This window comes from Hyaena hyaena, unplaced genomic scaffold (genome assembly GCF_003009895.1).
Source record: "Hyaena hyaena isolate Hyena2069 unplaced genomic scaffold, ASM300989v1 scaffold_355, whole genome shotgun sequence".
NCBI classification, from domain to species: Eukaryota; Metazoa; Chordata; class Mammalia; order Carnivora; family Hyaenidae; genus Hyaena; species Hyaena hyaena.
In genome coordinates, this window is record NW_024080986.1 from 847,610 (window position 1) to 863,768 (window position 16,159).

The following is a 16,159-nucleotide window of genomic DNA, read 5'->3' on the forward strand; positions in this document are numbered from 1 at the left end:
AGTTACCTAGTCAATAAGGGTAGAACCTGAGAGGGATCCAGGGGGAAGGCAGTGCCAAGCAAAGGTCCCACCGGGCCTATAGCTGGCAGGCATTCACTTTCGAATGCCCCTCTCTGTAAAGAGAGCTTTCATACTATTCTTATTTTCTGATCTTTACTCTAATAAACTTCTTTGCTGCTCATTTTAGTGTCCACCTCTTCATTCTTTGAAGCAGCGAGACAATAAACCTTGGGTATTGAGGTAAAAGAAAAATCCTGCAACATTGGGAATACATGAATATTTGCTAATGACTCTTTAATTGCACTTGATATGTAAAGTATTTAGTTTTCTGTAATAAACTTTAAATTTGTTCACCTCTATTTAAGACGTTCTAAAGCAATGGTTCTCACATTTGCAGTATTTTTAAATCACCTAGAACACTGTAACAAATACTTATACTCAAGTCACAACTTCAGATATTCTTATTTAAATGACTTGGGGTACAGCAATCTGGTCATTGTGCTTTTTAAAAGTTCCTAAATGATTCTATGTTACAGGCAAGGTTGTGAGTTATCTTTGTGATAGTCAAAGTGTAGTTCAAACAGCAGCAGCAGCAGTTCACCTGGGAGCTTCAGAATTTGCATTTTAACAAGATTTCCAGAGGATTCATATATGCATTAGAATACGAGAAGCAGTTGGTCTAGAGCAGGAATGGCCAATAGAAACATAAACCTGAGATACTGTGATTTATAAGAAATACGTATTTGGTCATTCAAATGACCAAGATACACAGTTCCTGGCTTACAGCTCCCAAAACCGTTGGAATTTCTTGGGAGCATCTTTTGTTATAACACTTGGTCTCTTGTCCTCAGTTCCCCCAAATCCCTTCAGAACCATAAAGCTGAAATGGGTGTCTTATTCATAATAAGCTCCTTGCCAGCCCAACTATGTTTATGTTCAGGAGATGACTTTGGAAAATACCTATGAGTGGAATTTGGTTGCAGAACTTTTAGTCCCATGGGATGATTTGTAGGGAAGGGAGAGGGACTTTGGCCAGTCACCACTGGCCAAAGATTTCATCAATCACATACATGCATACGTAATAAAGCCATCATAAAAACCCAAAGGAAGGGGTTCAGAGAGCTTTCAGGTTAGAGAACCAGAATGCATGACCCTACCAGGCTCCAAACTCTACTGGGACAGTGGCTCCTTTGTTTGGGACTTCATATTGTGGATTTCTTCATCTTGCTATTGATTGGTATCTTTCAATATCCTTTGCAATCAGTAAGCTAGTGAGTTCATGGGTTTCCTGAATTCTGTGAGATGCCCTAACAAATTAATCAAATCCAAGAAAGGGACAGTGGGGACCTCTGATGTACAGCCAGTCAAGCACAGGTAACAACCTCGGCTTGTGATTGGCATCTGAAGCAAAGGGAAGCAAGCCAGTCTTGTGGGACTGAGGCCTTCACCTGTGGAATCTGATGCTTCCTTGGAGTAGATAGTATCAGAATTCAGCTGGACTGTAGGACACACACACCCCCAACTGGTGTGTCTGAGAATTGTTTGCTGCTGTGGTGTTCAAGCCCCTCATCAGGCTCTGTGCTGACAGATCAGTCTGATCTTGGGATCAAGACTTGGGATTGGTGTCTCCTTTCTCTCGGCCCCTCCCCCATTCACATTTGCTTCCTCAAAAATAAATCAACATTTTAAAAGTTTTTTAAATGCTTCAAAAAAAGCTTTTAAAACGGTAAAAATAATTTTAAGAGTATGTTTATGTAACCCAAAGTATCCAAAATACGATCATCTCAGCAGTTACTATAACATTTTCAGTGGACTATTTTACAGGGCTTTTTTCCCCCAAGTTTTTGAAATCCAGTGTGTATTTTATACTTATAGCATGGCTCCAAGCAGTCCAGTGACATATCAAGTGCTTCAGAGCCACATGTGGCTAATGGCTACCATACTGAACAGTGTAGATGGAGAGCTTATTCACTTTGCCATCTCCTTGCTTTTTGCTGTAGTCGAAGGACATTTTCCACCCATCCACCCATTCACTTTCCTGTCCATGCAGCCCATTGCTCCTCACAGCCCAGGAAGCCCTCCCTCTTCTTCCTTCTGGTCTAGGTTCCATTCTTTTTCTTTAAACCTAGTCCAGGTCTATAACTCCTTAGTAAAACCTTCCTAAAATGGTCCCAGATCACATTGGTTAGTTGCTGCTCTAGATTTTACAGTAGAGTTTCTGCTCTACTTTTTACATGCTGACCTATTAGTGAAGGTGGTCAAAGATGCTTTTAGAAAACTAAACGTGGAATGTAATTAGAATTGGAAAACATGCTGCCCTTCTTAATAAAAACAAAATGTAGACCCTCAGAAGTTTGATATTGAAAAGCAATTTCTCAGTAGGCAGGAACAACCTTCCTAGGCATGCTAAATCAATCCACATAATTCTCTTGGAGATCTTTTACGGTTACTCTGGCCTGCCATTCCCCACCCCATACTCCTAGAATTAAATGATTAATGCTCTGCCTTAAGCATAAATTCAAATGGAAGCAACAACTCTTCTTAATTGCTCCAAAACTTAACTGAACAAAGATTAAACATCCAAAAAAGATTTTATTAATAGCTTCCACTAAGAAAGCAAATTTATCTGAGTACAGTGAATTTTGATCATCTGCCTTGTAAAATGTAGCCTGTTTTCTCTAAGACCAAGAACACCTCATTCATATGGGACAAGGATGGGGAATCAAGAGAGATCTTGCTAAGTTCCTCCCTTCCTTGCTCCTTTTCTTTCTCCACATAGTGATATGATATTTACATGACAAACCTAGCACTTCTTAGATATGTTGACTTCTCTTGGTCTAGACTGTCCAATATGGCTGTACTGTCCAATATGGTAACCATTCACCACACTGGCTATTGAATACTTGAGATGTGGCCAACCCAAATTGAGATGGGCTGTAAATGTAAAATACATAACAGATTTCAAGATTGAGTTTTCCATTGCTGCTGTAAAAAATCACCATAAACTAAGTGGCTTATAAAACACCCACTTATTATGTCACACTTCTGTAGTCCCAAAGTTGTGCCGTGGGACGAGGTGGCCAAGTGGTTAAGGCGATGGACTGCCAAAGTTGTACAGCATGGCTCAGCTGATCCCTCGGCCTGGAGTCTCAGAAGGCCAAGATCAAAGTATTAGTTGGCCTGTATTCTTCTCTGGAGCTCTGGAGATGAATCTGCTTCCAGAATCATTCATGTTGTTGGCCAAATTCAGTTCCTTATGGTTGTAGGGCAGGTCTCATTTCTTTCCTGGCTATCAGACACAAGCCTCTTTCAGATCCGGAAGGCCACCTGCATTCCTTGTCACATTGGCCCTTCCATCCTTAAACCAGCCACAGCATGTTGAATCCTTCTCATGATTTAAATTTCTCTGACTTCTTTTTTGCCGCTTGTCTGTTTTTAAAGAACTCGTGTGATTAGTCTGGGTCCAGCCTGACAATCCTGGATAATCTCCCTATTTTAAGGTCTATAAACTTAATTACCTCTGCAAAGTCAAATTTGCCATGGTAATGAACATATTCATAGATTCCAGGGATTAGGATATGGGAGCTATTCTGCCTATCATAATTTTTAAAAGGGGGGGGTAATTTCATTAATACTCTTTATATTTCTCACATGTTGAAATATCTAAAATATATTCATTTCAATAAAACACATTATTGAAATTAATTTCACCTGTTTCTTTTTACTTTTTTAACTATAGTATATTTGAAATTGCATCTATAGCCCCCAATGCTGCCTTGTATCACGCTTCTCTTGGCCAGCACAGGTCTAAACCTTGAGAGAGGTTAAATCCTCTGTACCATCTTCATAGGTTTTGCACCTGTACTGTAGACCACTTCTTCAATACGAAATGCTTCCCTTACAATCACATGTGGCCTTATAAGTTCAGGCTCCCAACCACTTAAACATAACATAATACAAAAACCAAAACTTTCATAGAAGAGATATTCAAATACAGTGATAGAGTGTGGAGATGTCGGTAGAGGGGCTTATTTCCATACAAGGGAAGGGCCTCAGGTCCACTAGATCTGTCTCTGATAACTCTAGTGATTACTGAGTTTGCCCCACGAGGGTCACCTTTTATTCATCTTTTGGTTTCTGGCTGGTGGTACATAGAGGGGTCCTTTGAATGAATATTTGCTAATCTGAGTGAATCTAGATGTCAGTGACTGGCTAGTTAAAAAGAAAATAAAAGGGATGTTCTAAAATAAGTCAGCCATCCCCTCCTTCTTAATAATGACAAACACTTTCATGCTTTAACTGAGAGGATCTGCCTCCATTTAAACTATAAGCTGAACAATATTTAACAGTTACACCTTTATGATACAAGAGAGTGTGATGATGCTCAGAAAAAAAAGTTCTTTACCAAATGAGCACTCTAATTAACCAGATGTTTTCATTACTGTGCACTTTATTTGGCTTTGGCAATGAAACCAGACCAGAACCTGTGACTATTTTCAATACCACATTTTAAAAAGATCTTTTGGATGCCACTTTGCCCAGTGTTTAGTTTTAATTTAACACGGCACCAAAATGCTACTATGAAATATGATAGACCCCAACCACCCACCTCTGCACTTCACCTAGCAAGTGGGAAGGCCAGCATATCCGTGGGACCTGAAGACCAGCATGCAAAAAAAAGTGCAAACACCCCGATCTAACCCTCCGACCACAGGCAAGGTTTTCCAGAGCTTTGCTTCTCTGTTTCTGGGTCTGTACCTGCTGTCAAGCCCAGTTGAGATCTTGCACGAGCTAGGCAGCATCACTGGACAATCTCGCAGTCCATCAGCTACCCAGCCAAGGATCCTCTGAGGAGAAGTAGGATTGCTGAGCAGCACAGGCTGCTGAATGTTTCTCTCCTACCAGATGTAAACCTGAAGCAAGACCGAATTCTGAGAAACCAGATCCATCTCAAACCCATCATCCTTCTCAGTAATCTTCCTGGCACAAAAGAATGAATACCAATAAAAAGATAACATAAATATTTTAAATAAAGTTTACTAATTGAATGGACTGATAGAGGGAGTGAGGCATTCTTCAAAATCTATTGTCATGCCTTTGTGGACTTTATTGCCTATCAGCATTTTTTTCCCTCAAGAAAAACAGAACAGCAACGTTTGTTCAGAAAAAAAAAAAAGCCAATTGTGTTGCTTCCTTTCTTATTACTTTTATTGTTTGAGGTTTCTTTTAGACTATAATGTGGCATTGTGATTCTGAGATGGAGGAAAAAACAATCCCTTGTCTTTCAAACATAAGAATGTGATTGTATGCTATTGTTGCCAACAATGAGCTAAAGAGGTTAATGGATCACATATCTGGCAAACAGCCATTTTTCCTCCTGCTCAATATATTAAACAGTATACATTCTGTTGTTGCTGCTGAGCTTATGATTCTGGGTAGTTGGTAAATAAGTTTACTTACATTTAAATTATCTCTTTCTAGAACTCAGCAGCTTTGTCCTTCAGGCAGCCTCCTGAAATTTAAATAAAGTGCACTTGGAGATCTGAGCCCCTGAGCTTTAAAAGTGAGGGCAAAGAGGAAGGGTAGGAAAGGGGGTGGGCTGGCTGCTGGATGAGAATCTAGAAATATTGTGCCGTGTCAATTGCATCCGACCTTTCATTTTCAGGTTGCCTGAATTAAGAGAGTGAAATTACCATAATAAAAAGAAAGGGATACCGGAGAAAGCACCTCTGTACCTTCTAGTGTTGTTGCCAGTGGTCATTCTCACAGACCTCTCATTAAATGGACAATCCTCTCCACCGACCCCCAGGTTGACTCAACTTTGCATTCGGTGACTGTCATTTGAAAACAGGCGCCGTAAGAAGCAATACTGCGTGATTCTCAACTCAGACTTTTTTGCATGTTGCATTTGTACTATGGAATTAGCAGGAGACCAAATGCCTCAGCAGCCAAAGGGGGGAGGGGTGTTTATTTATTGTTATATAGTTTTTAAAGGAAACTCCAGAGAGAGGGAAAAAAAAACTTTGTTTTAAGAAACGCATTAGTTTTTCAAGAAATTTTGGTTGGGTGGCCATAAATACTAAGGGAGGGGACTAGAGTTGAGAGAAGCAGCAACATACCAGTCTCAGATCAGGTGGGATCCTTTTGGTCTAGCAAAGAGCACAGTAAATAGCACCTAGAGAGTTCCCCGGCCCTCTGTGCAGCCGGGAGCAAAGGGTAGGAGGGACAGCCTGAATTGAGAAGGCGAGTGTGCCTCTAGGGCTTTGGACTCGAAATAAAAGGCTGAGCGGTGATCTCTGCTTCCCAGCTGGGCGGTGATCGCCCCCTGCGACTCCGGAGGCACACAGCAGTCTGAGCACCGCCGCTGCCGCCGCCCGACCCCTCTCACAGCCTCCAGCTCTGCTGATAGGCAACCGAGGGCCACACGCGAGCTCCCCGGACACCTGTGTGCCCCAAGCTCCGCGTCTAGGACCCTCTCCCTAGAGAGATCAGTCTCAGCTCCTCAAACATTGGGTCCTTCCGACTCCTAAGTTCCCAGGTTCTGCCACGCTGGTGACTTGTACGGGTTCCCCAAGCTTCCACCTCCGTCTGCGGGGGAGTCCTGCGCTCCCGCGTCTCCCCACCGCCTGGCTGGCCAGCCGCTCCCGCGCCCGGGTGGGATGGGCGGCGGCTCGGCCGCAGGACCCCGGCCTCAGGGTAAATCCTCTCCTCCCCCTTCTCCGCCTAAGCCCTGCCCTCCTCCTTCAGCAAACCGCTCCGGCGTAAGCGCCCCTCTCTCGGCTGAAGACACCTGCGCTTCCTTCCCCACCCTTCTCCGCCCCTTTCGCTGCGGTTTCTCACCGCCTTTGGGAGCTCGGGAGCGCCTGCTGGAGGAGGAGCAGGGGGAGGCGGCGGAGGGCGAGGAGTAGGGGCGGGGTGGGTGGGGAGAGAGCGGGAGGGTGTGGACTGGCAGCCACTCTGCAGCTGGTCGCCGGGGACCCGGTCCCTCCCGCGCGCCGAGTGATGGAGGGGAAGAGATTCGCTTAGACACACACACGCGCACACAGCTGGGCACGTCTCCGGGAGGCAGCTGCCGGCTCGGGCGCGCCGGGGGCCGGGCGGCGGCCGTGACAGCGCCAGCCGCCGGGAGCCGGGCGCCGGCACCGCTTGGCACCGCGGCTCCGAGACCCCGGAAGGGAAGATCCCAGCCGCACCGACTGTTGCTCTTTAGGGCAGATCGGGAGGGAGCAGGCTGCCCGAGGAGCTGTCACCGAGGACACCCGAGGCTCTCCCTTGGCGCTCGGAGTCCGGGGCCGCGCCAGAGCCCGCGTGGGGCGAGGAGGATGCGCACCTCCTCCCGCAGAGCGGCTGCGGGCCCGGGCGCTGCGTGGACTCGGGCTCCGGCGGCTGCCCGTGCCGTGCCTGCGCCGCGGGAGCGCGCCCTGCCGCACCTGGCTCCGGCCTCCCGGGGAAGTGCAGGAAACGCGCCCTAAACTCCACTACTTCTCGTCCGCTTCCTCCCCCTTCCGGCTCCCCGCCCGGCTCCCGGCCGCCGCCGCCGCCGCCCGCGTGTGGGGCCCGCCCGCCTCTTACTCTCCCGCGCGCACGCACTGCGCGGTCGCTCGCTCCCATTCACGCCGACACGCTCTCCGCGGAGCCCGAGCCCCGGCTTCCGAAACTACTGGACCAACTGCCGCGGGGACTGCGGGAGCGACCCGTGGCCCGGCGCGACCCGTCTTCGGCGCCCGCGACCTGGGCTCCCGCCCCCGCCGCCGCGCCCGGGACGGAGGTGAGTAGGGCGCGCGGCCAGCCTCGCGCCGGGGAGGGGCTCGGGCGCGGCGGGCTGGAAGCCCCTGGATTTGGGAGGAATGGACGCTCGAGAGGGGAATCGCCCACGGGAGACGTCCGTGCGGTGCCAGCCGAAACCACTTTGGGGGGCGCGGTTCTCCTGGGTACTGGCTGGGGTAGACTTGTGAGACGTTCGCTGGGGTTCGGGGTTAAACTAACGCGAGGCGGGAAGCGGCGGGGCGATTCCCGGGGTCAATTTAGAGAGTCGTAGGTGTCGGTGGGTCAGCCTCAGCCCGCGCAGGGCACAGCGCGCTGGGCTCTCTTGGAGGCGGCGAGCGAGGAAACACGCGTAAACTGCGCGCTGCAGAGTTTGGGGGTCGCACCCAGCCACTTCCCCGGGTGGCTGCGGGCTGTCGCTTGGAGCGCGAGACGGCTTTGGGGGACTGGGGGACTGAGGCCGGAGCGGAGGGCAGACAGAGAGGCTCAGTTAACTTGGGCCGGGTGCGATCTCCGCCCCGGCCGGCCCCCATCCCTCAGAGGTGATGGGTCCCCGGCAGCCCCAGACCCTGCAACCCATCCCACTCACGCACCACCAATACACACGCGCGCGCGCGCGTACACACACACACACACACACACACACACACACACACACACACACACACACGAGATGGATGCAATCGAGGGGGCGGTCATATTATTCAGAGGTGCGCGAGGTCGCTGTGGCTTCTGACTGGAGCGCAGAGACTCCTGCTCCTGGGACTTGAGTGATCGCCTTGGTTTAGGGACGCGGGGAAGGAGCGCCCGGAGGAGCACCCAGACTCTTGTGGACGCCCCTACCTGGCGGTTCCAGGTGCACAGCGAGCAAGTCTCCGCTTCGACTCCGGAGTCACTTCGCCTTGGCGGGCTCCTTTCTCGAGCTGCCCTCTTGGCGTGCTTCAGGGTGCCCGCCCAAAGGGGCTGCCGCCCAGATCCATCCGTGGTTTCCCCAGTCCTCACCCGGTGGGGCGGTCTCTCCCTCTCCATCTCTCCTCCTTTCCCTCCCTCCTCCCCATACCACCTTCTTCATGGAAAACATTGATCCCTTAAGAGGAGGTTTAATATTTGCAAAGTGCTTTATATCATATTACTTCGTGGGTACATTTAATTGCACTGTAACTCTTCTCTGATTTATGTAAACTTAGTCTGATCAATAGCATGCAGGGTCAGGTTGGGCGTGAGCGAGAGTGAGTGGGGGTCCTTTCCGTAAAGGTGCCCTTTTCCTAAACAGATTTGCTGGAAGTGCTGTGAGCGTGGTTCTTCTGAAAGCTTTTGCTCAGTACTTTTGACATATTTGAAAGCTTTGGACAAATGTTTCCACATTACAATTTATTTCAAATTTATTCCATTCCCATTCCAAGAAAAAGCTGCAGTGAAGGTAAGAAAAGAGATGACAAATTTGGATATCAGAGCTATTTTTAAAAACGTTTTTATTGATCTCAATTATGTTGTGGCAGATTTCTAAAAGTTACCTTAGTGGTTTCTCCCAGGGAAGCTCTTAACAGGAGAAATAAAAACAATACTACAAACCTTCCTCCCTTTGTTTGTTTACAAATGGTCCTTGCTTGAAATGACTGGAGGAGTAGAGGGTGGGATTCATTAGGAGTGTGAAGTCAGTCACCAAGGGACTAGACTTAGGAAGATATTGCACACAACATAATGATGAACGGACACTGTTGTTTAAATTTAACTGCCTCTCAGAGTCTGAACAGTGCAATTGAAAACTGCTCTCACCCCTTCCAGATTACTCCCGAGTGCTTTCAAGTATTCTTTTTTCAGTTACTAAAATGCATAGAAACATTATTAATAATGTAAAACAATATTTTCAAATAGATACCTAAATCAGGTTACATGGGAAATTATGAGCATAGCACATAATGGGGTTTCACAGAAGTGTGAGGATCATGATTTCTAGGTTAAACCGGACCTCATGCTTAGATTTTAATACTGGCAGTTACTCCCTTTTTGACATCTTTCTGAGAAGGTACTCCTTACAGTGTTTTGATTATGCTTTCATCGTTATCCTTACCATCTTGCAGGCAGACACAGATGTTTTTGAATGAATAACCTTCTTACTCACTGAATTTCCACTCATTCAAAAAGCATTTATTGAGCACAGGAGCACACACACACATAGGCAAAGCTGAGCTGGGTGTTATTTTAAATACTAAGGAAGGATTTTCGGCAGAAGCAGGATGCTTACTCCCACACTCTGTAAAAACAAGTGCAGAGCAGCGGCTTACTTGGGGAAGCGGCATCTTGCCCAAAGTAGGTGGTCAACAAAGAGTTGTTGACTCAAAACGCGTACAAGATGTTAACCAGCCAACTTGCTTTCACCATAAATTCTACCATTATTCTTAACCCACCACATCATTTAGATATGACTCAACTTCGGAGAATTGGTGCTGACTTGAATCCTCTCCCTCTTTGTCTGAATACTTTGGAGAAATGTAACTATCCCTGCACTGCTCTAGTTTTCCGTGTATGATTTCTGTAGAGCAGTGCCAGACCTGCATATGTCATTAGTAGTCATTTATGAGGGGATGCAAATGTTCTGTTGCACTGAAAAAGTGAACTCAAATCCCTACAGCACAGCAAACAATTTGCTCCTTTTCTCTCCTCTTTGTTTTTGTGATCTCAGAAACAGTAACAGCTCTTAAAAAAGCAGTAACATGTCAAAGAGGTCTATAAGAAAAAAAGGCTATTTAAGATTGTTTAGAGAAAGGGAAACATCTTATGGAAATTTTAGTCGAGGAGAATTTTGTTTGGCTCTCTGGACATGTCTGGCAGGATGGTCTTTTATTTTAGGGACGTTCATTCATGAATGAAATAACTCTCAACATAACTTCCTAGTAAAGGGAGCTGGCAGAGGAGAGAATGCTTGCGAAAAACGATGCTAACAACCCTGGGAATAGAGTGTGAGCAGTAACACTAGGTTTGTGCCGCTGAAATTATGTGAATACTTGTATCTTTTATTGGTCTTTATATGCATGCCTCTTTTAGCAATACTTTATTCAGATAGTTTCATATTCTGCAATTAGTGCAATTAAGCGAGGAGCTCTTATTTGGTAACGGAATTACAGTTTGTTTTCAGAAAAGATAAATAGTTTGAAAGAAGAGAACAGACCAAGTTAAGGGACTAATTATTCAAAGGACAGGTTTATCTTGATTCAAAGTTTGTCCTTTTTTGGTAGGGAGGGGAACTTCAAAACCAAAGTAGCTAGTTGAACTTTGTTACAACCTAAATTGCTACTGTTTAGAAAAACCTTACATTTTAATTTTCTGCAAATTTAATATGAATTCTTTAAAGCCAGCGAAAGAGTATCTTACCACCACCCCCACCTCAGAATCTAATTTAATTGTTGGTATAGTTTGCTCACTCTAGAATCAGTGTTTGTTTCTGAGAGTCATGATGTTATCCTGACCTTTACAGCAGAAGTACAATTAAAGCAAGACATTAATAACTGCATTTAAAAATCACTGATCTAAGTCAGAAACATTTCAGAGCAGCTAACATTAACAAAAGTAGAAGCAAAAGATTATATCTGGAGATCCACACAGTGTATAGGCAGGATAAATGAACCTCTATAGCTCTCATATGCAAGTTCCATTATCTTGTCTTCTTTAACATTTGGTCCAATGGATTATTTCCCATTTTCTTGAAAAGTGTTATGAAAGAAAACTATGTCAAGATTTTTTTTTTTTTGGCATATGAGTTGAAGAAATAGTTGAAGAGTTGCATTGCCTTTAGCCCACTTTACCTAGATTGTGCGTGGGAGGTGATATACATATATACACATATATACATATATGCACATATACTCATGTGTACATATGGAGTATATCTTTATATATCTATGTTTTGTCTAATAACTTTGAATAATAGGAAGAGAATCTCCTTTGTGGCATATGTTTTGTGAAGTCAACATCATCATAAAGAATGGCATTTATAAAGAGTCAAATACTTTGATGTCAAAAATTGGAGCATATTCAACTTTTTGGAACAATTGGTTTAAGAAGCATTTATCATAGCCTTTAAGATGTGCCTGTGCACTGTCCAAAGAACTCTCTTATTATTAACTCACTTAATTTTGGTTGCCACCCTCTTCTCCCCCTGTTTCAGAGGGAAAATAAGTAGGTAAGGTGGATGTTATTATTATCCCTACTTAGGGGAAGAGGAAAAATGAGGCCTAAGTATATGGCTCCGACTCCAGGGCTACTAAATGGCAGAGCTGGTGTTGGAGCCCAGGCTGTTGACCATGCCATGCCGCTGCTCTTGAAGAGATACTCTTTTAAAGCTTACTGGAATAAGGGGCCAAGTGGGGAGCAAGTTAAGTTGTCAAACAAAAACATTCTAGCAACTGTGACTTATGACAATGTTCAACTTGGAGTGCATTCTTAAGGAATTCATAAAGAAGGCAATTGTCACAAAGCGCTGACAGAACTTGAACACAAGCAGTGACAGAGGAGTGCTGTCACTTAATGTAATAGTTAATGGACTCAATAATTTTCTTAGGTTCAGCCACTTTTAAATTAGGTAACTTAAGAACTGATGCCATATTGAAGTAGTTTTAATAGCTCAGAGGCTCTGTTACTGAATGTTTTATGCTTCCCGTAATGTCCTTATAATGTGAACTCCTTGTGTAGAGGTCAGTGTTACATGCTCCTATACAGTACTTGCCAAAGGAATCCAAGTTGGGTTTTTTTTGTTTTGTTTTGTTTTTTTATGAAGGTGTGAATGAGACTTAATATGTTCTGATGCACAGGACATACAGTAGGCAATCAATTAATGTTTACTGCATGAAGTGATACAGGGTATTCTACAAGTTGCCAGACCAGAAGTTAAAAAAAAAGAAATTAAAAAAATGTTCAAGTCTTTGTAGGGCATAGTTGCAAGGTTGTGATTTAATATTGAGTGGACTTTTTCCTTGGTCATGATCTCAGGACATTACAGTCCATGAAACCCTGTGGAATAATAATCTTGATGAGACTGAATGGCCTGAGATAGGAGGAGGAGGGCACAGGAGGGTGAAATACTAAACTGACTAAAATGTTTAAATTGAGAAGCGGATGAAAGGAAAACCACCCATAACTGTACCTTTTATTAAAAAAAAAAAAAGCATATAAGACAAATGAACATCCAGCATCCCTCCTCATCAGGGAAGTACAAATCAAAACCACACTGAGATACCACCTCACGCCAGTCAGAGTGGCTAAAATGAGCAAATCAGAGACCTCTAGATGCTGGCAAGGATGTGGAGAAACGGGCACCCTCCTACACTGTTGGTGGGAATGTAAACTGGTACAGCCCCTCTGGAAAACAGTGTGGAGGTTCCTCAGGAAACTAACAATAGAACTCCCCTATGACCCAGCAATAGCACTGCTAGGAATTTACCCAAGGGATACAGAAATGCTGAGGCATAGGAGCACATGTACCCCAATGTTCATAGCAGCACTCTCCACAATAGCTAAAACATGGAAAGAGCCTAAGTGTCCATCAACAGATGAATGGATCAAGAAGATGTGGTTTATCTATACCATGGAATACTACATGGCAATGAGAAACAATGAAATGTGGCCATGTGTAGCAACATGGATGGACCTTGAGGGTGTTATGCTGAGCGAAATAAGTCAGGCAGAGAAGGACAAATATCATATGTTTGCACGTATAGGAGGATTAGGAGGAACTTGACGGAGGAACAAGGGGGAGAAGAAGGGGCAAATGGTGGGGGAAAGGGAGAGAGGCAAACCATGAGAGACTCTTGAATGCTGACAAAAACTGAGGACTGATGGATGTGGGGGGGAGGGGCAGATGGGCATGGAGGAGGGCACTTGTGGGGATGAGCACTGAGTGTTATGTGGAAACTAATTTGACAATAAACTATTTGTAAAAAAAAAAAAAAAAGACAAATGAACATCAAGTACCAGGATCTTTACACTGCTAATGAGGTAGCCTACCTGTCCTGTCGTATTAATCATCTTATTAAATGTATCATTTGGGAAACTATTTATGAACATATTACAGTGTCACTGTAATCTCTTTTCCACTGCTAACTCAAGTCAAGGAAAAAAATCACAATGTTTCTGAATGTGTCTCAGTATAAATAAAGTATTTATTATAGTAAAAGTACTGGGGTTGGAGAAGGCTGGCTGAATTAGAAGCCCTGCTTCATAGTTTATTAGCTGTGGGATCTTGGGCAAATTACTTAACCTTTCTATTTCTTAGTAACATTATCTTTTATATGGTTGTGGAAATACCAGTTCTAGATTTCCATATGATAATATATGTAAAATGACTAGCAGAGAGCGTCACACATGGTAAAGGTTTAGGAAATAGTAATTGATATCGCTGTAATCTTCATCACCTTTAACATCAGCATAACGTCCTCACAGATGGTTAAACACAACGGGGCACATTATTCTTTATTTATCTATTTATTATGTATGTGTGTGTATATGTATATTTGAATTGGTTCTCCATTGTAAAACATAGGTACTATGAATTCTTTTACTGTTGAGGGAAAAGTAGAAAGAGAAGAAATCTGTGTTTCAGACTGGATTTAAAGGCCTGTGTCAAGCATAGAGATTAAGAGGAGGCTTTGAGAAAGCTACCTCACTGTTTGTCCTTGTAGGGCCCGGCTGTATGTGTTCACACAGTTCTTTGGAAGATAAATCCTTCTATAGATATAGTTAATGGGGAAGAACAAAAGGCATTGAAAAGCATTGAAATATTTATGTTTATCTATATCCAATATGAGTTGAAGTATTAGGATATATAGAAATTTTTTCTCTTTTATATATATATATTTATTTTTTAAAAAATATTTTTATATCATATAGAGTTCATGGTATAAAGTAAAAGGCTATTTGCTAACTCTGGTCATTAAACTTGAGTACCAGAATTTCAAAGGTTAAATTTAACTTTATTCTTAGATTTTTTTATTGTTCCCCCCTATTACCTATTTAATTTAGGTAGATATCTGGCTATCCTCACTTTACAGATTTATAAAGCCTAGGAACTAATGTTCCTTCATGTTTATTTTGTCCTAATGAATATACCTACTTACCTCTTAATATCTGGAAAAATAATCAATGATAATAGATAGCATTTAATCAATATTTACTTGGTACCGAGCATTGTACAGGTCATAACACATTTCATTCCCGCAAAACATTCAGTGGGACATGTCATTAGTGTTTCCATTTCACAGGTGAAGAAACTGAGGCCCAGAGAAGCCCTATCACTAGAGGGGTGGAGCCATGATCCAGACTCCTGCTGTCTAGCTGAGAGCCCACACGTGCCCACACCAGCAGACTTCTCAGCAGCGTTTAGCCCCGGAACACCATCCCTGGATATCTGGGCCTTGAAACTCACGCCTCTCTATTTCCCTGTGTCTCTCCTGCAGCAAAAGAGGGATTTATTTTTAATAAAGTTTGATTTCTTGGCTTTGTCGTATCACACTATTTTCCAATGTATATGCAACAGCCGCTAAAGCTAAAGAATGAGACTATATTAATTTTTAGTAAACTGTTGGAACTATTTTTAAATAGATTTAAATAGATCTGCCAAGATCCTGCTAAATAGTTGCATCCGTACTCTGTATGCACAGGGAGGGAACTGCCACTCGATGCTAGTGGAATTTCTTCATCTAGTGAGCTAGCTGCCTGTGGCTGAGCTTGCTAATTGTCTCACTTTCTGTGAGCTGAATGAAATAGTATAGGATCTAGGGCATCAGAAAGGGGCTTTCTTCCCAGGGACTCTGCAGAGGAGTGGAGAGGCTCACCACTAGGGAGCTACAGGGTTCCCGCAGATGTCTAGGGTTCCCTCCTCTTAAGAAGTCAGAAAAGGTCCAAAGACCGTACTGTTGTCCACCTGACTAAGTGATTCTGAAAGGCAGGGACTATGCTGGGTTACCTTTATTTATTTCCGTGGTATTTGGCACATGGCATAATGGGGCACACACAGGGCTTCTTTGTTTGGTTCAGAACCTGGAAAACAGAGAGCTGAGGGGTACAGGTTGGGGTGGGGGGTTCACAGGAGAGAGGCAGAGACAGAAAATGGGACAGATATGGATGTGCCTGAGGGAATGATGGGCCAGAAGGTGGATTGGTAGCTAGTGAGAGTACTTGTTTCCATTTAATTTTTTATTCAGATATGGCTATATTGTTTCTCCCCCCATCTAGACCGGATGTGCAGGGTCCACTTCATCCTGATATCTGACTCTTCATCGTGAAGCACATTATTGCTAGTTGTCATGACTGTGGTTTCTGGCACACCAGAAAATCTTAATAAATATTAGCTATAATCATTGCCCAATTTTCTACAGAACGTTAGGGTAAAGTTCAAACTAGT

General features: G+C 44.1%; 1 protein-coding gene across 1 annotated transcript in view; it reads left to right on the plus strand.

Moving 5' to 3' along the window:
- The window catches only part of LOC120243733 (dapper homolog 3-like), a 52,810-nt gene that overhangs the window by 24,717 nt on the left and 11,934 nt on the right, over positions 1–16,159 (plus strand). The window contains exons 2-6 of the mRNA XM_039249964.1: positions 188–240; positions 3,052–3,168; positions 6,308–6,447; positions 6,532–6,761; positions 7,114–7,768. Coding sequence (XP_039105895.1) covers positions 188–240; positions 3,052–3,168; positions 6,308–6,447; positions 6,532–6,761; positions 7,114–7,768 — 1,195 coding nt within the window. The remainder of the gene's footprint in view (positions 1–187; positions 241–3,051; positions 3,169–6,307; positions 6,448–6,531; positions 6,762–7,113; positions 7,769–16,159) is intronic.